Source organism: Oncorhynchus tshawytscha, linkage group LG01, assembly GCF_018296145.1.
Source record: "Oncorhynchus tshawytscha isolate Ot180627B linkage group LG01, Otsh_v2.0, whole genome shotgun sequence".
NCBI lineage: Eukaryota > Metazoa > Chordata > Actinopteri > Salmoniformes > Salmonidae > Oncorhynchus > Oncorhynchus tshawytscha.
The window spans coordinates 2,385,838-2,408,293 of NC_056429.1; the positions used below are offsets into that span (position 1 = coordinate 2,385,838).

Below are 22,456 nucleotides of genomic sequence, written 5' to 3' on the forward strand. Positions count from 1 at the left end.
ATCCTCTCCCCCTCCCTCTCTCCATCCTCCCCTCTATTCTCCATCCTCCCCCTCCTCTATTCTCCATCCTCCCCTCTATTCTCCATCCTCTCCTCTATTCTCCATCCTCCTCCATCCTCCCCCCTCCATCCTCCTCTATTCTCCATCCTCCCCTCTATTCTCCATCCTCCATCCATCCTCCCCTCTATCTCCTCCCTCCCTCCATCCTCCCCTATTCTATCCTCCCTCTATTCTCTATCCTCTCTCATCCTCTCCCTCATCCTCCCATCCTCCTCCCTATTCTATCCTCTCCCTCTATTCTCCATCTCCCCTCTATCCCTCTATCCTCCCCTCTATTCTCTCATCCTTCCCCTCTATTCTCCATCCTCCTCTATCCTCTCCCTCTATTCTCTATCCTCTCCCTCTATCCTATCCCTCCCTCTCATCCTCCCCTCTATCCTCTCCCTCTATCCTCCCCCTCTATCCTCTCCCTCCAGCCTCTATCCTCTCCCTCTATCTCTCCCTCCCTCCCCCTCTCCTCTATCCTCTCCCTCTACCTCTCCCCTCTATCCTCTCCCTCTATCCTCTCCCCTCTATCCTCTCCCTCTATCCCCCTCTATCCTCTCCCTCTATCTCTATCCTCTCCCTCTATCCTCTCCCTCTATCCTCTCTCTCTCCCCCTCCATCCTCTCCCTCTATCTCTCCCTCTAACCTCTATCCTCTCCCTCTATCCTCTCCCTCTATCCTCTATCCTCTCCCTCTATCCTCTCCCTCTATCCTCTCCCTCTATCCTCCCCTCTATCCTCTCCCTCTATCCTCCCCCTCTATCCTCTCCCTCTAACCTCTATCCTCTCCTCCTCTATCCTCCCCTCTATCCTCTCCTCCCTCTATCCTCTCCCTCTATCCTCTCCCTCTATCCTCTCCCTCTATCCTCTATCCTCTCCCTCTATCCTCTCCCTCTATCCTCTATCCTCCCCTCTATCCTCTCCCTCTATCCTCTCCCTCTATCCTCTATCCTCCCCCTCTATCCTCTCCCTCTAACCTCTATCCTCTATCCTCTCCTCTATCCTCTCCCTCTATCCTCTCCCTCCCTCTATCCTCTCCCTCTATCCTCCCCCTCTATCCTCTCCCTCTATCCTCTCCCTCTATCCTCTATCCTCTCCTCTAACCTCTCCCTCTATCCTCTCCCTCTATCCTCTCCCTCTATCCTCCCCTCTATCCTCTCCCTCTATCCTATCCTCCCCCTCTATCCTCTCCCTCTATCCTCTCCCTCTATCCTCTCCCTCTATCCTCCCCCTCTATCCTCTCCCTCTATCCTCCCCTCTATCCTCTCCCTCTAACCTCTATCCTCTATCCTCCCCCTCTATCCTCTCCCTCTATCCTCTCCTCTATCCTCTCCCTCTATCCTCTCTCTATCCTATCCTCTCCCTCTATCCTCCCTCTATCCTCCCCCTCTATCCTCTCCCTCTATCCTCTCCCTCTAACCTCTATCCTCTCCCTCTATCCTCTCCCTCTATCCTCCCTCTATCCTCTATCCTCTCCTCTATTCTCTCCCTCTATCTCTCCCTCTATTCTCCATCCTCTCCCTCTATTCTCCATCCTCCCCTTCATCCTCCCCTCTATTCTCTATCCTCCCCCTCTATTCTCCATCCTCCCCTCTATTCTCCATCCTCCCCTCTATTCTCCATCCTCTCCCTCTATTCTCCATCCTACCCCTCCATCCTCCCCTCCATCTCCCTCTATTCTCCATCCTCCCCTCTATTCTCCATCCTACACCTCCATCCTCCCCTCATCTCTCCCCTCCATCCTCTCCCTCTATTCTCCATCCTCCCCTCTATTCTCTATCCTCCTCCTCTATTCTCCATCCTCCCCCTCTATTCTCCATCCTCCTCCTCTATTCTCCATCCTCCCCTCTATTCTCCATCCTCCTCCTCTATTCTCCATCCTCCCCCCTCTATTCTCCATCCTTCCCCTCTTTCTCCATCCTCCCCTCTATCCTCCCCTCTATTCACTATCTCTCCTCTATTCTCTATCCTCTCCCTCCATCCTCCCCTCTCCCTCTATCCTCTCCCTCTATCCTCCCCCCTCTATCCTCTCCCTCCAGCCTCTATCCTCTCCCTCTATCCTCTGCCTCTATCCTCCCCCTCTCCCTCTATCCTCTCCCTCTATCCTCTCCCTCTATCCTCTCCCTCTATCCTCTATCCTCTCCCTCTATCCTCTCCCTCTATCTCTCCCTCTATCCTCTCCCTCTATCCTCTATCCTCTCCCTCTATCCTCTCCCTCTATCCTCTCCCTCTATCCTCTCTCTCTATCCTCTCCCTCTATCCTCTCCCTCTATCCTCTCCTCTATCTATCTCTCCCTCTATCCTCTATCCTCTCCCTCTAACCTCTCCCTCTATCCTCCCCTCTATCCTCTCCCTCTATCCTCTCTCCCTCTCCTCTATCCTCTATCTCTCCCTCTAACCTCTCCCTCTATCCTCTCCCTCTATCCTCTCCCTCTATCCCTATCCTCCCTCTATCCTCTCCCTCTATCCCTCTCCCTCTATCCTCTCTCTCTATCCTCTCCCTCTATCCTCTCCCTCTATCCTCTATCCTCTCCCTCTATCCCCCCTCTATCCTCTCCCTCTATCCTCTCCCTCTAAGCCTCTATCCTCTCCCCTAACCTCTCCCTCTATCCTCTCCCTCTATCCTCCCTCTATCCTCCCCTCTATCCTCTCCCTCTATCCTCTATCTCCCTCTATCCTCTCCCTCTATCCTCCCCTCTCCCTCTATCCTCTCCCTCTATCCTCTCTCTCTATCCTCCCCTCTATCCTCTCCCTCTAACCTCTATCCTCTATCCTCCCCCTCTATCCTCTCCCTCTATCCTCTCCCTCTATCCTCTCCCTCTATCCTCTCCCTCTATCCTATATCCTCTCCTCTATCCTCCCCCTCTATCCTCCCCTCTATCCTCTCCCTCTATCCTCTCCCTCTAACCTCTATCCTCTCCCTCTATCCTCTCCCTCTATCCTCTCCCTCTATCCTCTATCCTCTCCCTCTATTCTCTCCCTCTATCCTCTCCCTCTATCCTCTATCCTCTCCCTCTATCCTCTCCCTCTATCCTCCCCTCTATCCTCTCCCTCCATCCTCTCCCTCTATTCTCCATCCTCCCCCTCCATCCTCTCCCTCTATTCTCCATCCTCTCCCTCTATTCTCCATCCTCCCCTTCATCCTCCCCCTCTATTCTCTGTCCTCCCCCTCTGTTCTCCATCCCCCCCTCTATTCTCCATCCTCCCCCTCTATTCTCCATCCTCTCCCTCTATTCTCCATCCTACCCCTCCATCCTCCCCCTCCATCCTCCCCTCTATTCTCCATCCTCCCCTCTATTCTCCATCCTACACCTCCATCTCTCCTCCATCCTCCCCCTCCATCCTCTCCCTCTATTCTCCATCCTCCCCTCTATTCTCTATCCTCCTCCTCTATTCTCCATCCTCCCCTCTATTCTCCATCCTCCTCCTCTATTCTCCATCCTCCCCCTCTATTCTCCATCCTCCTCCTCTATTCTCCATCCTCCCCCTCTATTCTCCATCCTTCCCTCTTTTCTCCATCCTCCCCCTCTATCCTCCCCTCTATTCACTATCCTCTCCCTCTATTCTCTATCCTCTCCCTCCATCCTCCCCCTCTCCCTCTATCCTCTCCCTCTATCCTCCCCCTCTATCCTCTCCCTCCAGCCTCTATCCTCTCCCTCTATCCTCTGCCTCTATCCTCCCCCTCTCCCTCTATCTCTCCCTCTATCCTCCCCCTCTATCTCCCCCCTCTATCCTCTCCCTCTATCCTCTCCTCTATCTCTCCCTCTATCCTCTCCCTCTATCCTCTATCCTCTCCCTCTATCCTCTCCCTCTATCCTCTCCCTCTATCCTCTCTCTCTATCCTCTCCCTCTATCCTCTCCCTCTATCCTCTATCTCCCCCTCTATCCTCTCCCTCTATCCTCTCCCTCTCTAACCTCTATCCTCTCCCTCTAACCTCTCCTCTATCCTCCCCCTCTATCCTCTCCCTCTATCCTCTCCCTCTCCCTCTATCCTCTATCCTCTCCCTCTAACCTCTCCCTCTATCCTCTCCCTCTATCCTCTCCCTCTATCCTCTCTCTCTATCTCCCCCTCCATCCTCTCCCTCTATCCTCTCCCTCTAACCTCTATCCTCTCCCTCTATCCTCTCCCTCTATCCTCTATCCTCTCCCTCTATCCTCTCCCTCTATCCTCTCCCTCTATCCCCCCTCTATCCTCTCCCTCTATCCTCCCCTCTATCCTCTCCCTCTAACCTCTATCCTCTATCCTCTCCCTCTATCCTCCCCCTCTATCCTCTCCCTCTATCCTCTCCCTCTATCCTCTATCCTCTCCCTCTATCCTCTCCCTCTATCCTCTCCCTCTATCCTCTATCCTCTCCCTCTATCCTCTCCCTCTATCCTCTATCCTCTATCCCCCTCTATCCTCTCTCTATCCTCTCCCTCTATCCTCTATCCTCCCCCTCTATCCTCTCCCTCTAACCTCTATCCTCTATCCTCTCTCTCTATCCTCTCCCTCTATCCTCTCCCTCTATCCTCTATCCTCTCCTCTATCCTCCCCCTCTATCCTCTCCCTCTATCCTCTCCCTCTAACCTCTATCCTCTCCCTCTAACCTCTCCCTCTATCCTCTCCCTCTATCCTCTATCCTCCCCCTCTATCCTCTCCCTCTATCCTCTCCCTCTATCCTCTCCCTCTATCCTCCCCTCTATCCTCTCCCTCTATCCTCCCCCTCTATCCTCTCCCTCTAACCTCTATCCTCTATCCTCCCCCTCTATCCTCTCCCTCTATCCTCTCCCTCTATCCTCTCCCTCTATCCTCCTCTATCCTATATCCTCTCCTCTATCCTCCCCTCTATCCTCCCCTCTATCCTCTCCCTCTATCCTCTCCCTCTAACCTCTATCCTCTCCCTCTATCCTCTCCTCTATCCTCTCCCTCTATCCTCTATCCTCTCCCTCTATTCTCTCCCTCTATCCTCTCCCTCTATTCTCCATCCTCTCCCTCTATTCTCCATCTCCCCCTTCATCCTCCCCCTCTATTCTCTCCCTCCCCTCTATTCTCCATCCTCCTCTATTCTCCATCCTCCCCCTCTATTCTCCATCCCTCCCTCTATTCTCCATCCTACCCCTCCATCCTCCCCCTCCATCCTCCCCCTCTATTCTCCATCCTCCCTCTATTCTCCATCCTCTCCCTCCATCTCCCCTCCATCCTCTCCCTCCATCCTCTCCCTCTATTCTCCATCCTCCCTCTATTCTCTATCCTCCTCCTCTATTCTCCATCCTCCCCTCTATTCTCCATCCTCTCCTCTATTCTCCATCCTCCCCTCTATTCTCCATCCTCCTCCTCTATTCTCCATCCTCCTCTATTCTCCATCCTTCCCTCTTTCTCCATCCTCCCTCTATCCTCCCCTCTATTCACTATCCTCTCCCTCTATTCTCTATCCTCTCCCTCCATCTCCCCCTCTCCCTCTATCCTCTCCCTCTATCCTCCCCCTCTATCCTCTCCCTCCAGCCTCTATCCTCTCCCTCTATCCTCTGCCTCTATCCTCTCCCCTCTCCCTCTATCTCTCCCTCTATCCTCCCCTCTATCCTCTCCCTCTATCTCTATCCTCTCCTCTATCCTCTCCTCTATCCTCTCCCTCTATCCTCTCCTCTATCTCTATCTCTCCTCTATCCTCTCCCTCTATCCTCTCCCTCTATCTCTCTCTCTATCTCTCTCCCTCTATCCTCTCCCTCTATCCTCTATCCTCCCTCTATCCTCTCCCTCTATCCTCTCCCTCTAACCTCTATCCTCCCTCTAACCTCTCTCTCTATCCTCCTCTATCCTCTCCCTCTATCCTCTCCTCTCCCTCTATCCTCTATCTCTCCCTCTAACCTCTCCCTCTATCCTCTCCCTCTATCCTCTCCTCTATCCTCTCTCTCTATCCTCCCCTCCATCCTTCCCTCTATCCTCTCCCTCTAACCTCTATCCTCTCCCTCTATATCTCCCTCTATCCTCTATCCTCTCCCTCTATCCTCTCCCTCTATCCTCCCTCTATCTCCCCCTCTATCCTCTCCCTCTATCCTCCCCCTCTATCCTCTCCCTCTAACCTCTATCCTCTATCCTCTCCCTCTATCTCTCCCTCTATCCTCTCCCTCTATCCTCTCCCTCTATCCTCTATCCTCTCCCTCTATCCTCTCCCTCTATCCTCTCCCTCTATCCTCTATCCTCTCCCTCTATCCTCTCCCTCTATCTATCCTCCCCTCTATCTCTCCCTCTATCCTCTATCCTCCCCTCTATCCTCTCCCTCTAACCTCTATCCTCTATCCTCTCCCTCTATCCTCTCCCTCTATCCTCTCCCTCTATCCTCTCCCTCTATCCTCTATCCTCCCCCTCTATCCTCTCCTCTATCCTCTCCCTCTATCCTCTCCCTCTATCCTCTCCTCTATCCTCCCCCTCTATCCTCTCCCTCTATCCTATATACTCTCCCTCTATCCTCTCCCTCTATCCTCTCCCTCTAACCTCTATCCTATCCTCCCCTCTATCCTCTCCCTCTATCCTCTCCCTCTATCCTCTCCCTCTAACCTCTATCCTCTCCCTCTATCCTCTCCCTCTATCCTCTCCCTCTATCCTCCCCTCTATCCCTCTATCCTCTCCCTCTATCCTCTCCCTCTATCCTCTCCCTCTATCCCCCTCTATCCTCTCCCTCTATCCTCCCTCTATCCTCTCCCTCTATCCTCTCCCTCTATCCTCTCCCTCTATCCTCTATCCTCCCCCTCTATCCTCTCCCTCTAAACCCCTCTATCCTCTCCCTCTTTTACCTCTATCCTCTGTCCTCTCCCTCTATCCTCTCCCCTCTATCCTCTCCCTCTATCCTCTCCCTCTATCCTCTATCCTCTCCCTCTATCCTCTATCCTCTCCCTCTATCCTCTCCCTCTATCCTCCCCCTCTATCCTCCCCCTCTATCCTCTCCCTCTAACCTCTATCGTCTATCCTCTCCCTCTATCCCCCCTCTATCCTCTCCCTCTATCCTCTCCCTCCCCCTCTATCCTCTCCCTCTATCCTCCCCTCTATCCTCCCCCTCTATCCTCCCCCTCTATCCTCTATCCTCTCCTCTATCCTCTCCCTCTATCTCTCCCTCTATCCTCCCCCTCTATCCTCTCCCTCTATCCTCTCCCTCTAACCTCTATCCTCTCCCTCTATCCTCTCCCTCTATCCTCTCCCTCTAACCTCTATCCTCTCCCTCTCCCTCTAACCTCTATCCTCTCCCTCTATCCTCTCCCTCTATCCTCTCCCTCTAACCTCTATCCTCTCCCTCTATCCTCTCCCTCTATCCTCTCCCTCTAACCTATATCCTCTCCCTCTCCCTCTAACCTCTATCCTCTCCCTCTCCCTCTATCCTCTATTCTCTTTGCTTATTTTTCATAAGTGACACAATATGGGTGCTGCGTGTTAATTGATTAGGAAGAGAGTGCTGTGTGTGTCGTTGGCTGATCAATTATCCTGCTGCATATTTCATCTGGAATCAATGATGTCCTACAGACGCATTGGGAATAGATATGGGCTTCTCTGTCTGTCTGTCTGTCTGTCTGTCTGTCTGTCTGTCTGTCTGTCTGTCTGTCTGTCTGTCTGTCTGTCTCTCTCTCTCTGTCTGACTGTCTGTCTGTCTGTCTGTCTCTGCCTCTCTGTTTGTCTCTCTCTCTCGCTGTCTGTCTGTATGTCTCCCGCTCTCTGTCTGTATCTCTGTCTGTCTGTCTGTCTGTCTGTCTGTCTGTCTGTCTGTCTGTCTGTCTGTCTGTCTGTCTGTCTGTCTGTCTGTCTGTCTGTCTGTCTGTCTGTCTGTCTGTCTCTCTCTCTCTCTCTCTCTCTCTCTATCTCTCTCTCTCTCTTTGTTCTGCTGTCTGTCTGTCTGTCTGTCTGTCTGTCTGTCTGTCTGTCTGTCTGTCTGTCTGTCTGTCTGTCTGTCTGTCTGTCTCTCTCTCTCTGTCTGTCTGTCTGTCTGTCTGTCTGTCTGTCTGTCTGTCTGTCTGTCTGTCTGTCTGTCTATCTGTCTTTCTCCTACTATTTGTGCTGTCTTGACAACTGCTACGGTGATTGAATTGTCGTAGGACTTGGCAAGACAGCACAAATATATCATGGGCCAGGCTAGGATCATTCTGATAAACATATCTAGATCGATTATTGCATGGAACTTCGTTACATCTCATTTTTCCTGGTATCCAATTGGTCTTGTCTCATCGCTGCAACTCCGTACGGACTCGGGAGATGCAAAGGTCGAGACCCGTGCGTCCTCTGAAACACGACCCAACCAAGCCGCACCGCTTCGTGACACAATGCCCGCTTAACCCGGAAGCCAGCCGCACCAATGAGACAAGGACATCCCTGCTGGTCAAACCCTCCCTAACCCGGAAGCCGCACCAATGAGACAAGGACATCCCTGCTGGTCAAACCCTCCCCTAACCCGGACGACGCTGAGCCAATTGTGCGCCGCCCCATGGGTCTCCCGGTCGCGGCGACAGAGCCTGGACTCAAACCAGGATCTCTAGTGGCACAGCTCTGTCTTAGACCACCACTCGAGACACCCTCTCCCCCTATTTGACCTAGATAGTTTGTGCGTTGATAAGTAGGCTGCGTGTGCCTTTCTAAAATGATGTAGTTCTGTCCTTGAGCTGTTGTCCATTTTGTATCGTGTCATGTTTCATGTTGTGTGGAAGAGTAACTCTGATAAAATACCAAACACCTACGCCGACTTTACCCAGAATTACCAGGTTTTCCAGAAATCCTGGTTGGAAGATTCCAGATTTCCAGGTTATTCCTGATTCCTGATTCTGGGAATCTCTAAACTGGGATTTCTGAAAAACCAAGGAATTTTGGGAAAGTGACCTGATTTGATGGAGAAGCCAAGGAGGATGAATCATTCTGTCTGTTGGTTGTATGCATCAGGAGGATGAATCATTCTGTCTGTTGGTTGAAATGGAGGATGAATCATTCTGTCTGTTGGTTGTATGCATCAGGAGGATGAATCATTCTGTCAGTTGGTTGTATGCATCAGGAGGATGAATAATTCTGTCTGTTGGTTGTATGCATCAGGAGGATGAATCATTCTGTCTGTTGGTTGTATGCATCAGGAGGATGAATCATTCTGTCTGTTGGTTGTATGAATCAGAAGGTTGAATCATTCTGTATATTGGTTGAAATGGAGGATGAATCATTATGTCTGTTGGTTATATGCATCAGGAGGATGAATCATTCTGGTTGTAATGGAGGATGAATCATTCTGTCTGTTGGTTGTATGAATCAGAAGGATGAATCATTCTGTCTGTTGGTTGTATGAATCAGGAGGATGAATCATTCTGTCTGTTGGTTGTATGAATCAGAAGGTTGAATCATTCTGTATATTGGTTGAAATGGAGGATGAATCATTCTGTCTGTTGGTCGTATGAATCAGGAGGATGAATCATTCTGTCTGTTGGTTGCATGAATCAGGAGGATGAATCATTATGTCTGTTGGTCGTATGAATCAGGAGGATGAATCATTCTGTCTGTTGGTTGCATGAATCAGGAGGATGAATCATTCTGTCTGTTGGCTGTAATGGAGGATGAATCATTATGTCTGTTGGTTGTATGAATCAGGAGGATGAATCATTATGTCTGTTGGTCGTATGAATCAGGAGGATGAATCATTCTGTCTGTTGGCTGTAATGGAGGACGCATGGTCATGACTTATCGCTCACCTCTCCCAGTGACTGCAGACGTTAGGATCGTCTGGATTCAGGCTCCAGACACTGGGTGTAGTGAACCCCAGGACAGCCAACAAGACCAGGGTTAAGGTTAGGGCCAGGGGGATAGTCCCCATCTTGAGGACACACCTGAGGGAGAGATAGAGGGCGGGTGAGTGAGACAGCGAGAGACAGAGAGAGACAGAGAGAGACAGAGAGAGACAGAGCGAGAGAGAGGGACAGAGACAGACACGGAGAGAGACAGAGAGAGACAGAAAGAGACAGAGAGAGACAGAGAGAGACACACACAGAGATACAGAGAGAGACATTGACACAGAGAGAGAGAGAGAGAGAGAGAGACACACAGAGAGACACAGAGATACACAGAGAAACACAGAGAGAGAGACACAGAGAGGAACAGAGAGACAGAGAGACACACACAGAGAGACAGAGAGACATTGACACAGAGAGAGAGAGAGAGACACAGAGAGACACAGAGAGACAAAGAGAGAGAGAGAGAGACACAGAGAGACACAGAGAGAGAGAGACACAGAGAGACACAGAGAGAGAGACACAGAGAGACACAGAGAGAGACACAGAGAGAGACACAGAGAGAGAGACACAGAGAGACACAGACAGAGAGACACAGAGAGACAGAGAGAGAGAGAGACACACAGAGAGACACAGAGAGACACAGAGAGACACACAGAGAGGCACAGAGAGACACAGAGAGACACAGAGAGACAGAGAGAGACAGAGAGATCATATTAGAGAGATATATTTCCCTCAGATTACACAGATCCACAAAGAATTCGAAAACAAATCCAATTTTGAAAAACTCCCACTTATCTACTGGGTGAAATTCCACAGTGTGCCATCACAGCAGCAAGATTTGTGACCTGTTGCCACGAGAAAAGGGCAACCAGTGAAGAACAAACACCATTGTAAATACAACCCATATTTATGCTTATTTATTTGATCTTGTGTCCTTTAACCATTTGTACATTGTTAAAACACTGTATAGATATATAATATGACATTTGTAATGTCTTTATTGTTTTGAAACTTCTGTATGTGTAATGTTTACTGTTAATTTTTGTTGTTTTTCACTTTATATATTCACTTTGTATGTTGTCTACCTCACTTGCTTTGGCAATGTTAACACATGTTTCCCATGCCAATAAAGCCCTTGAATTGAATTGAATTGAATTGAGACAGAGAGAGACACAGAGAGACAGAGAGACAGAGAGAGAGACAGAGAGAGAAACAGAGAGAGAGAGAGAGAAACAGAGACACAGAGAGAGACACAGAGAGACACAGAGAGACAGAGAGAGACAGAGAGAGAGACACAGAGAGAGACACAGAGAGACACAGAGAGACAGAGAGACAGAGAGAGAGACACAGAGAGACACAGAGAGACACAGAGAGACAGAGAGAGAGACACAGAGAGACACAGAGAGAGTAGGACACCACTGCAACATACAGTGTACTAAAATATTCTGGTACAAAGATACTGTAGTTACCAATACTTCAACCCAGATGAACAAGTTGTTGATTAAAAAACAAAGATACTGTAGTTACCACTACTTCAACCCAGATGAACAAGTTGTTGATTAAAAAACAAAGATACTGTAGTTACCAATACTTCAACCCAGATGAACAAGTTGTTGATTAAAAAACAAAGATACTGTAGTTACCACTACTTCAACCCAGATGAACAAGTTGTTGATTAAAAAACAAAGATACTGTAGTTACCAATACTTCAACCCAGATGAACAAGTTGTTGATTAAAAAACAAAGATACTGTAGTTACCACTACTTCAACCCAGATTAACAAGTTGTTGATTACCTGTCACCCACCCTGTCACCCAGCCTGTCCTCCAGCCTGTCCCCCAGCCTGTTCCCCAGTCTGTCCCCCAGCCTCTCACCCAGCCTGTCCTCCAGGATGTCACCCCCAGCCTGTGCCCCCAGCCTGTTACCCCCAGTCTGTCCCCCAGCCTCTCACCCAGCTTGTCCCCAGTCTGTCACCTGTCACCCAGCCTGTCACCCAGCCTGTCACACAGCATGCACACAGCCTGTAGCCTGTGACACAGCATGTCACCCACCATGTCACCCAGCCTGCCACCCAGCCTGTTACCCAGCCTGTCACACAGCATGTCCTCCAGCCTGTCACCCAGCCTGTCCCTGTCAGCCTGTTACCCAGCCTGTCACACAGCATGTCCTCCAGCCTGTCACCCAGCCTGTCACACAGCATGTCACCCAGCATGTCACCTGTCACGCAGCATGTCACCTGTCACCCAGCCTGTCACCACCCTGTCAACTGTCACCCACCCTGTCACCCAGCCTGTCACCTGTCACCCACCCTGTCACCTGTCACCCACTCTGTCACCCACCCTGTCACCCAGCCTGTCGCCCACCCTGTCACCCACCCTGTCACCCAGCCTGTCGTCTCCTGTCATCTACCCTGTCCCCAGCCTGTTCACCCCCCAGCCTGTCACCCAGCCTGTCACCCAGCCTGTCACCCCAGCCTGTCACCCACCCTGTCACCCAGCCTGTCACCCACCCTGTCACCCATCCTGTCACCTGTCACCCACCCTGTAACCCAGCCTGTCACCTGTCACCCAGCCTGTCACCCAGCCTGTCACCCAGCCTGTCACACAGCATGTCACACAGCCTGTGACACAGCATGTCACCCAGCCCAGCCTGTCACCCAGCCTGTCAGCCCACCCAGCCTGCCACCCAGCCTGTTACCCAGCCTGTCACACAGCATGTCCTCCAGCCTGTCACCCAGCCTGCCCCCCAGCCTGTCACACAGCATGTCACACAGCCTGTCACCTGTCACCCACCCTGTCACCCAGCCTGTCACCTGTCACCCACCCTATCACCTGTCACCCAGCCTGTCACCCAGCCTGTCACACCCTAGCATGTCACCTGTCACCCACTCTGTCACCTGTCACCCAGCCTGTCACCCACCCTGTCACCTGTCACCCACCCTGTCATCCAGCCTGTCACCCAGCCTGTTCCCCAGCCTCACCCCCCCAGCCTGTTCCCCAGCCTGTCCCCCAGCCTGTCACCTGTCACCCACCCTGTCACCCAGCATGTCACCTGTCACCCAGCATGTCACCTGTCACCCACTCTGTCACCTGTCACACAGCATGTCACCTGTCACCCACTCTGTCACCTGTCACCTACCCTGTCAACTGTCACCCACCCTGTCACCTGTCACCCACCCTGTCACCTGTCACCCAGCCTGTCACCCACCCTGTCACCCACCCTGTCACCTGTCACCCACCCTGTCACCCAGCCTGTCACAGCCTGTCACCCAGCCTGTCACCCACCCTGTCACCTGTCACCCACCCTGTCACCCAGCCTGTCACCTGTCACCCAGCCTGTCACCCACCCTGTCACCCAGCCTGTCCCTGTCACCCAGCCTGTCACCCACCCTCACCTGTCACCCAGCCTGTCACCCAGCATGTCACCTGTCCTCTGTCAGCCTGTCACCCACCCTGTCACCCAGCCTGTCCCCACAGTCACCCACCCTGTCACCCAGCCTGTCACCTGTCACCCAGCCTGTCCTCCACCTTGTCACCTGTCACCCACCCTGTCACCCAGCCTGTCACCCACCATGTCACCCAGCCTGTCATCACCCCTGTCACCCAGCCTGTCACCTGTCACCCAGCCTGTCACCCAGCCTGTCACCCAGCATGTCATCCTGTCATCTACCCTGTCACTGTCAGCATGTCACCTGTCACCCACTGGCTGTCACCTGTCACCCAGCCTGTCACCCAGCATGTCTCCTGTCACCCGTAGCATGTCACCTGTCACCCACTCTGTCACCTGTCACCCAGCCTGTCACCCACCCTGTCACCTGTCACCCACCCTGTCATCCAGCCTGTCACCCAGCCTGTCACCCAGCCTGTCACCCAGCCTGCCTGTCCCCAGCCTGTCCCCCAGCCTGTCACCTGTCACCCACCCTGTCACCCAGCATGTCACCTGTCACCCAGCATGTCACCTGTCACCCACTCTGTCACCTGTCACCTGTCACCCATGTCACCTGTCACCCACTCTGTCACCTGTCACCCACCCTGTCAACTGTCACCCACCCTGTCACCTGTCACCCACCCTGTCACCTGTCACCCAGCCTGTCACCCACCCTGTCACCCACCCTGTCACCTGTCACCCACCCTGTCCCTGTCACCCAGCCTGTCACCTGTCACCCAGCCTGCCTGTCACCCACCCTGTCACCTGTCACCCACCCTGTCACCCTGTCACCCAGCCTGTCACCTGTCACCCAGCCTGTCACCCAGCCTGTCCCTGTCACCCACCTTGTCACCCAGCCTGTCAGCCTGTCCCTATCACCCAGCCTGTCACCCAGCATGTCACCTGTCCTCACCCAGCCTGTCACCCACCCTGTCAGCCCAGCCTGTCACCCAGCCAGCGTGTCACCCAGCCTGTCACCTGTCACCCAGCCTGTCCTGTCACCCAGCCTGTCACCTGTCACCCACCCTGTCACCCAGCCTGTCCTCACCCAGCCTATCAGCCTGTCACCCAGCCTGTCACCTGTCACCCAGCCTGTCACCCCAGCCTGTCACCCAGCCTGTCATGTCTCCTGTCATCACCCTGTCAGCCTGTCCCAGCATGTCACCTGTCACCCACTGTCTGTCACCTGTCACCCAGCCTGTCACCCACCCTGTCACCTGTCACCCACCCTGTCATCCAGCCTGTCACCCAGCCTGTTCCCCAGCCTGTCACCCAGCCTGTCCCCCAGCCTGTTCCCCAGCCTGTCCCCCCCCAGCCTGTCCCCCAGCCTGTCACCTGTCACCCACCCTGTCACCCAGCATGTCACCTGTCACCCAGCTCTGTCACCTGTCACCCACTCTGTCACCTGTCACCCACCCTGTCACATGTCACCACCCTGTCACCTGTCACCCACTCTGTCACCTGTCACCCACCCTGTCACATGTCACCTACCCTGTCAACTGTCACCCACCCTGTCACCTGTCACCCAGCCTGTCCCTGTCACCCAGCCTGTCACCCACCCTGTCACCCACCCTGTCACCTGTCACCCACCCTGTCACCCAGCCTGTCACCTGTCACCCACCCTGTCACCCACCCTGTCACCCAGCCTGTCACCCAGCCTGTCACCCAGCATGTCACCTGTCCTCTAGCCTGTCACCCAGCCTGTCACCCTGTCACCCAGCCTGTCACCCAGCCTGTCCTCCAGCCTGTCACCTGTCACCCAGCCTGTCCCCAGCATATCACCTGTCACCCAGCCTGTCACCTGTCATCCAGCCTGTCCTCCAGCCTGTCACCTGTCACCCAGCCTGTCTGTCACCCAGCCTGTCACCTCCAGCATATCACCTGTCACCCAGCATGTCACCTGTCACCCTGTCACCCAGCCTGTCCTCCAGCCTGTCAGCCTGTCACCCAGCCTGTCGCCTGCACATGTCTCCTGTCATCTACCCTGTCATGTCGCCTGTCACCCAGCCTGTCACCTGTCACCCAGCCTGTCACCTGTCACCCAGCATGTCACCTGTCACCCAGACTGTCACCCAGCATGTCACCTGTCACCCAGCCTGTCACCCAGCCTGTCACACAGCATGTCACACAGCCTGTCACGCAACATGTCTCCTGTCATCTACCCTGTCACCCAGCCTGTCACGCAGCATGTCACCTGTCATCTACCCTGTCATGTCACCTGTCACCCAGCCTGTCACCTGTCACCCACCCTGTCACCCAGCCTGTCACCTGTCACCCACCCTGTCACCTGTCACCCACCCTGTCACCTGTCACCCAGCCTGTCGCCCACCCTGTCACCCACCCTGTCACCCAGCCTGTCACCCACCCTGTCACCTACAAATTCACCGTAGGGATGGTGCCAGGGTTCCTCCAGACATGACGCTTGGCATTCAGGCCAAAGAGTTCAATCTTGGTTTCATCAGAACAGAGAATCTTGTTTTTTTATGGTCCGAGAGTCTTCAGGTGCCTTTTGGTAAACTACAAGCGGGCTGTCATGTGCCTTTTACTGAGGAGTGGCTTCCGTCTGGCCACTCTACCATAAAGGCCTGATTGGTGGAGTGCTGCAGAGATGGTTGTCCTTCTGGAAGGTTCTCCCATCTCCACAGAGGAACTCTGTCAGAGTGACTAATGGGTTCTTGGTCACCTTCCTGACCAAGGCCCTTCTCCCACAATTGCTCAGTTTGGCCAGGCGGCCAGCTCTAGGAAGAGTCTTGGTGGTTCCAAACATCTTCCATTTAAGAACGATGGAGGCCACTGTGTTCTTGGACCCATTCAATGCTGTAGAAATGTTTTGGTACCCTTCCCCAGATCTGTGCCTCGACTCAATACTGTCTCAGAGCTCTACAGACAAATCCTTCATCCTCATGGCTTGGTTTTTGCTCTGACATGCACTGTCAACTGTGGGACCTCATATACAGTGGGGCAAAAAAATATTTAGTCAGCCACCAATTGTGCAAGTTCTCCCACTTAAAAAGATGAGAGAGGCCTGTAATTTTCATCATAGGTACACTTCAACTATGACAGACAAAATGAGAAAAAAAATCCAGAAAATCACATTGTAGGGTTAAACTAAGGGTTTAAATACTTTCCAAAGGCACTGTTAGGTTAGATAATTTGTTAAAAAAACAATACTGACATTAAATGCCCTCAGCAAGTGTGAGATCCAACAAAGTTGAAAAAAAATCTGTAGTTAAAGTGTTATGCCAAAATCACTTGACCAGAGAAGCATTTCAGAGAGAGAGACCTTTCTAATCTTTATCCTAACCCTAATCCTAATCCTAATCCTAATCCTTTCCACCTTCGCTTCCAGACAGAAAACAGAATATGGCGTAGCCTGTAGTAAGTGTTAGGGTTGGGCCATGTCAATCTTTGTCCTATCGTGATTAAGGGTTGGGCCAAGTCAATCTTTGTCCTATCGTGATTAAGGGTTGGGCCAAGTCAATCTTTGTCCTATCGTGATTAAGGGTTGGGCCAAGTCAATCTTTGTCCTATCATGATTAAGGGTTGGGCCATGTCAACTTTTGTCCTTTTGTACACATTAAACATTGTGATAAATGGTATCGCTCCCTATTGACAAATACCTGAAAAAACCTGTTTGACATTTTTTATAAAACAGTTTATTTTTATTTTTAAAGAAAGCTAAAAAGGACCGTTATTGAGAGCTCGCATGCTATTGGAGGGATGAGAGGAGCTCACATGCTATTGGAGGGATGAGAGGAGCTCACATGCTATTGGAGGGATGAGAGGAGCTCACATGCTATTGGAGGGAAAAGCTGCATGCTTTGGAGGGAAAACAGCTCACATTTTATTGGAGGGATGAGAGGAGCTCACATGCTATTGGAGGGATGAGAGGAGCTCACATGCTATTGGAGGGATGAGAGGAGCTCACATGCTATTGGAGGGATGAGAGGAGCTCACATGCTATTGGAGGGATGAGAGGAGCTCGCATGCTATTGGAGGAATGAGAGGAGCTCGCATGGGATGTAAATCGTAGTCACTTGGTGGGTGGGACACCACAACACACAGTATAAGATTCTGGTACATTAGATTTTACATCTTGATATTGTTTTTTATATATCTATATTTTTTTTATACATTTGCTCAATTTCACTTCTTGTTGGATGTAATATTTGTCATTGAAAATAAAGCTGTGATAGAGAACGGCCTATAGTGTCACGGATCCCCCCGGTACTGCTGCTCATTCTGTTCACCAGTTCCAGAGGTCGACGTCACCGGCCTGCTAGGCTGCACTGAACTGTGTCATTACGCACACCTGGTTCCACACCTGGTTCCACATCTGGTTCCACACCTGGTTCCACACCTGGTTCCACATCTGGTTGCACACCTGGTTGCACACCTGGTTCCACACCTGGTTCCACACCTGGTTCCACATCTGGTTCCACACCTGGTTCCAAATCTCATTCCACACCTGGTTCCACACCTGGTTCCACATCTGGTTCCACACCTGGTTCCACACCTGGTTCCACTCTGGTTCCACACCTGGTTCCACACCTGGTTCCACATCTGGTTCCACATCTCGTTCCACACCTGGTTCCACATCTGGTTCCACATCTCGTTCCACACCTGGTTCCACACCTGGTTCCACATCTGGTTCCACACATGGTTCCACATCTGGTTCCACACATGGTTCCACATCTGGTTCCACACCTGGTTCCACATCTGGTTCCAGCTCCTCACTGATTGGGTTTGTATAAATGTGACCTTTGTTTCCCCATTGGACTGCAGGTTATTTTGCAGTCGGAAGTTGTAGTTGGAAGTTTACATACACCTTTCGCCAAATACATTGAAACTCAGTTTTTCACAATTCCTGACATTTAATCCCAGTAACATTTCCCTGTTTTAGGTCAGTTAGGATCATCACTTTGTTTTAAGAATGTGAAATGTCAGAATAGTAGTAGAGAGAATGATTTATTTCAGATTTTATTTCTTTCATCACATTCCCAGTGGGTCAGAAGTTTACATACACTCAATTAGTATTCAGTAGCATTGCCTTTAAATTGTTTAACTTGGGTCAAATGTTTTGGGGTAGCCTTGCACAAGCTTCCCACAATAAGTTGGGTGAATTTTGGCCTATTCCTCCTGACAGAGTTGGTGTAACTGAGTCAGGTTTGTAGGCCTCCTTGCTCACACACCCTTTTTCAGTTCTGCCCACAAATTTTCTATAGGATTGACGTCAGGGCTTTGTGATGGCCACTCCAATACCGTGACTTTGTTGTCCTTAAGCCATTTTGCCACAACTTTGGGAGTATGCTTGGCGTCAATGTCCATTTGGAAGACCCATTTGCGACCAAGCTTTAACTTCCTGACTGATGTCTTGAGATGTTTTAATAGATGAATTATAAGTGAAATAATCTGTCTGTAAACAATTGTTGGAAAAATGACTTGTGTCATGCACAAAGTAGATGTCCTAACCGACTTGCCAAAACTATTGTTTGTTAACAAGAAATTTGTGGAGTGGTTGAAAAATGAGTTTTAATGACTCCAACCTAAGTGCATGTAAACTGTTGTTTGTGTTTGTATGCTTTGTCTCAGCCTGTGCTGTGGGTTATTGTTCCCTATGCTTTGTCTCAGCCTGTGCTGTGGGTTATTGTTCCCTATGCTTTGTCTCAGCCTGTGCTGTGTGTTATTGTTCCCTATGCTTTGTCTCAGCCTGTGCTGTGGGTTATTGTTCCCTATGTGCTGTGTGTTATTGTTCCCTATGTGTTATCTCAGCCTGTGCTGTGGGTTATTGTTCCCTATGTGCTGTGTGTTATTGTTCCCTATGTGTTGTCTCAGCCTGTGCTGTGTTATTGTTCCCTCAGCCTGTGCTGTGTGTTATTGTTCCCTATGTGCTGTGTTATTGTTCCCTATGTGCTGTGTGTTATTGTTCCCTATGTGTTGTCTCAGCCTGTGCTGTGTGTTATTGTTCCCTATGTGCTGTGTGTTATTGTTCCCTATGTGTTGTCTCAGCCTGTGCTGTGTGTTATTGTTCCCTATGCTTTGTCTCAGCCTGTGCTGTGTGTTATTGTTCCCTATGTGCTGTGTGTTATTGTTCCCTATGTGTTGTCTCAGCCTGTGCTGTGTGTTATTGTTCCCTATGTGCTGTCTCAGCCTGTGCTGCGGGTTTCGTGCATTATGTATTACGGGTCTCGTCCCGTGTAGATCTACCAGGTTTACCCTCACTCTTTTGATTGGCTTACATCCCAGTGTTAATGTATACGTGTTTGTTTTGGGCATATTAAAGAACCCAGATGATGTATTCCTGCGTCTGTTTCCAAATCCTTTGTACCAACCGAGATATATAGACTGACTTTTACAATTGTTACCATTTGAAAGCTGCAACTTTAGGACATTATTAAAAACTTAATTACAATCATCAAATTGGGAAATACTCTCTCTATTTTAATTAGTAGCGTTTGGCCGTTTGGTTCGCAGACGGGCAAGGAGACGGGATTCATACGTCTTTAAGTCTAGAGGTTTTGTTTAACTGTAAGGTTTGTTCGAACTACTCGTTTCGAACTTTTATATCTTGCTATTGTTCGTTCTACATCTGTCATTATTACCTTAGGCCTATCATGTTTTTAATGTTATTTAAAAACTACTTCAAACTTTCTGAGAACTCTGTCCGATAAATTAGTTGCTTGATCATGAAGTAGAGGGGTGGGAGAACACCGGCTTGCATTAAAACTGAAGTCATATTCATACGGATAAAAAAAAAAAAAGTATTTTAAAATAATTTGACACTGGAGAGTCTGCTATAAAATATAAAATAGGCTTCAGCTACATGGCCCACATCATCAGACATTGAGAGAGAAATATTAATATTTTATATATATATATATATTCAATCTTAGCTCTGTCTACATGTTTTCTTGCATTCTGTAAACTATAGCTAAGATATTATTAAGTAAGTTATGCAGGCGATCACTTAGCATGACCCTACTGTGTTTCCCTGTCTGCTCTTTACTGTGTGTTGCCCAGGTCAGCTCTTTACTGTGTGTTGCCCAGGTCAGCTCTTTACTGTGTGTTGCCAGGTCAGCTCTTTACTGTGTGTTGCCAGGTCAGCTCTTTACTGTGTGTTGCCAGGTCAGCTCTTTACTGTGTGTTGTCAGGTCAGGTCAGCTCTTTACTGTGTGTTGCCAGGTCAGCTCTGTGTGTTGCCAGGTCACTGTGTGTTGTTGCCAGGTCAGCTCTTTACTGTGTGTTGCCAGGTCAGCTCTTTACTGTGTGTTGCCAGGTCAAGTTGAAACAGGCTATACATCATCTGTCACATCACCATGTCGTCACCATCAACGTTGGCTGTCAGTCATCTGTGTGTGTGTGTGTGTGTGTGTGTGTGTGTGTGTGTGTGTGTGTGTGTGTGTGTGTGTGTGTAGTTCATTCACATGCTCAGATAATCTGATGCATGTGAAGATGTGTGTGTGTGTGTGTGTGTGTGTGTGTGTGTGTGTGTGTGTGTGTGTGTGTGTGTGTGTGCGTGTGTGTGTGTGTGTGTGTGTGTGTGTGTGTGTGTGTGTGTGTGTGTGTGTGTGTGTGTGTGTGTGTGTGTGTGTGTGTGTGTGTAGTTCATTCACATGTGAAATCAATAGGTCCTTCACTTCTCTAAGTAGCAGTTCACTTACAGACCCAGAGGTTAAAGTCATGATAATTTCCTTAACAGGATCATTCATCAGCACACACACACACACACACACACACACACACACACACACACACACACACACCAGCAATATTGTAAAGGTTCCACCTTGTCCTCTGATAGGTGCATACCCTCTTAGATAAACGAGTTCCAAATGTCCCCATGGAGAAAGAACCCTTTAACCAATCAAACCAATCAAATGTCCCCATGGAGAACCTTTTAACCAATCAAATGTCGCCATGGAGAAAGAACCCTTTAACCAATCAAACCAATCAAATGTCCCCATGGAGAAAGAACCCTTTAACCAATCAAACCAATCAAATGTCCCCATGGAGAAAGAACCCTTTAACCAATCAAACCAATCAAATGTCCCCATGGAGAACCTTTTAACCAATCAAATGTCCCCATGGAGAACCCTTTAACCAATCAAATGTCCCCATGGAGAAAGAACCCTTTAACCAATCAAACCAGTCAAATGTCCCCATGGAGAACCTTATATATTTATTAACTTTTTTCCGGATATCTTCTAAACTACCCACAAAGCACTATTTCTCAAAGTTCTTGATATTTTCCAGATTGACTGACCTTCCTGTCTTAAAGTAATGATGGACTGTTGTTTCTCTTTACTTATTTGAGGTGTTCTTGCCATAATATGGACTTGGTCTTTTACCAAATAGGGCTATCTTCTGTATACCACCCCTACCTGGTCACAACACAACTGATTGGCTCACATGCATTAAGAAGGCAAGAAATTTCACAAATGAACTTTCAACAAGGCACACCTGTTAATTGAAATGCATTCCAGGTGACTACCTCAGGAAGCTGGTTGAGAGAATGCCAAGAGTGTGCAAAGCTGTCATCAAGGCAAAGGGGTGGCTACTTTAAAGATTCTCAAATAAAAAATATATTTTGATCTGTTTAACACTTTTTTGGGGGGTTTAGTACATGAATAGTCAAAATAAAGACAAACACTTTGAATGAGTCCAAACGTTTGACTGGTACTGTAAATATACTGAACAAAAACAAAAACATAAACACAACATGTTTCATGAGCTGAAACAAAATATCAAAGAAATGTTCCACATACACACAAAGTGTATTTCTCTCAAAATGTTGTGCATAAAAGTAGGTTACATTCCTGTTAGTTTTCTCCTTTTGCCAAGATAATCCATCCATCTGACAGGTGTGGCATATCAATAAAATGATTAAACAGCATGATCATTACACAGGTGCACCTTGTGCTGGGGGCACAATGCAGATAGCCCGGTTGGTCAGAAGCACTGGTTGGTCGGCCCAATTGAGGTAGTATGTACATGAATGTATAGTTAAAGTGACTATGCATCTATGATGAACAGAGAGTAGCAGCAGTGTAAAAAAGGGGTCGGGGGGGCCACAATGCAAATAGTCCAGGTAACCAATTGGTTACCTGTTCAGGAGTCTTATGGCTTGGGGGTAAAACCTGTTGAGAAGCCATTTTGTCCTAGACTTGGCACTCCGGTACCGCTTGCCATGTGGAAGTAGAGAGAACAGTCTATGACTGGGGTGGCTGGGGTCTTTGACAATTTTCAGGGCCTTCCTCTGACAC

General features: G+C 49.9%; 1 protein-coding gene across 1 annotated transcript in view; it reads right to left on the reverse strand.

Annotated features, from left to right (window-relative positions):
• megf11 (multiple EGF-like-domains 11) overlaps positions 1-22,456 on the reverse strand; it is a 184,530-nt gene that overhangs the window by 10,927 nt on the left and 151,147 nt on the right. The window contains exon 3 of the mRNA XM_042327617.1: positions 9,729-9,863. Within this exon, the coding sequence (XP_042183551.1) occupies positions 9,729-9,863 (135 nt within the window). The remainder of the gene's footprint in view (positions 1-9,728; positions 9,864-22,456) is intronic.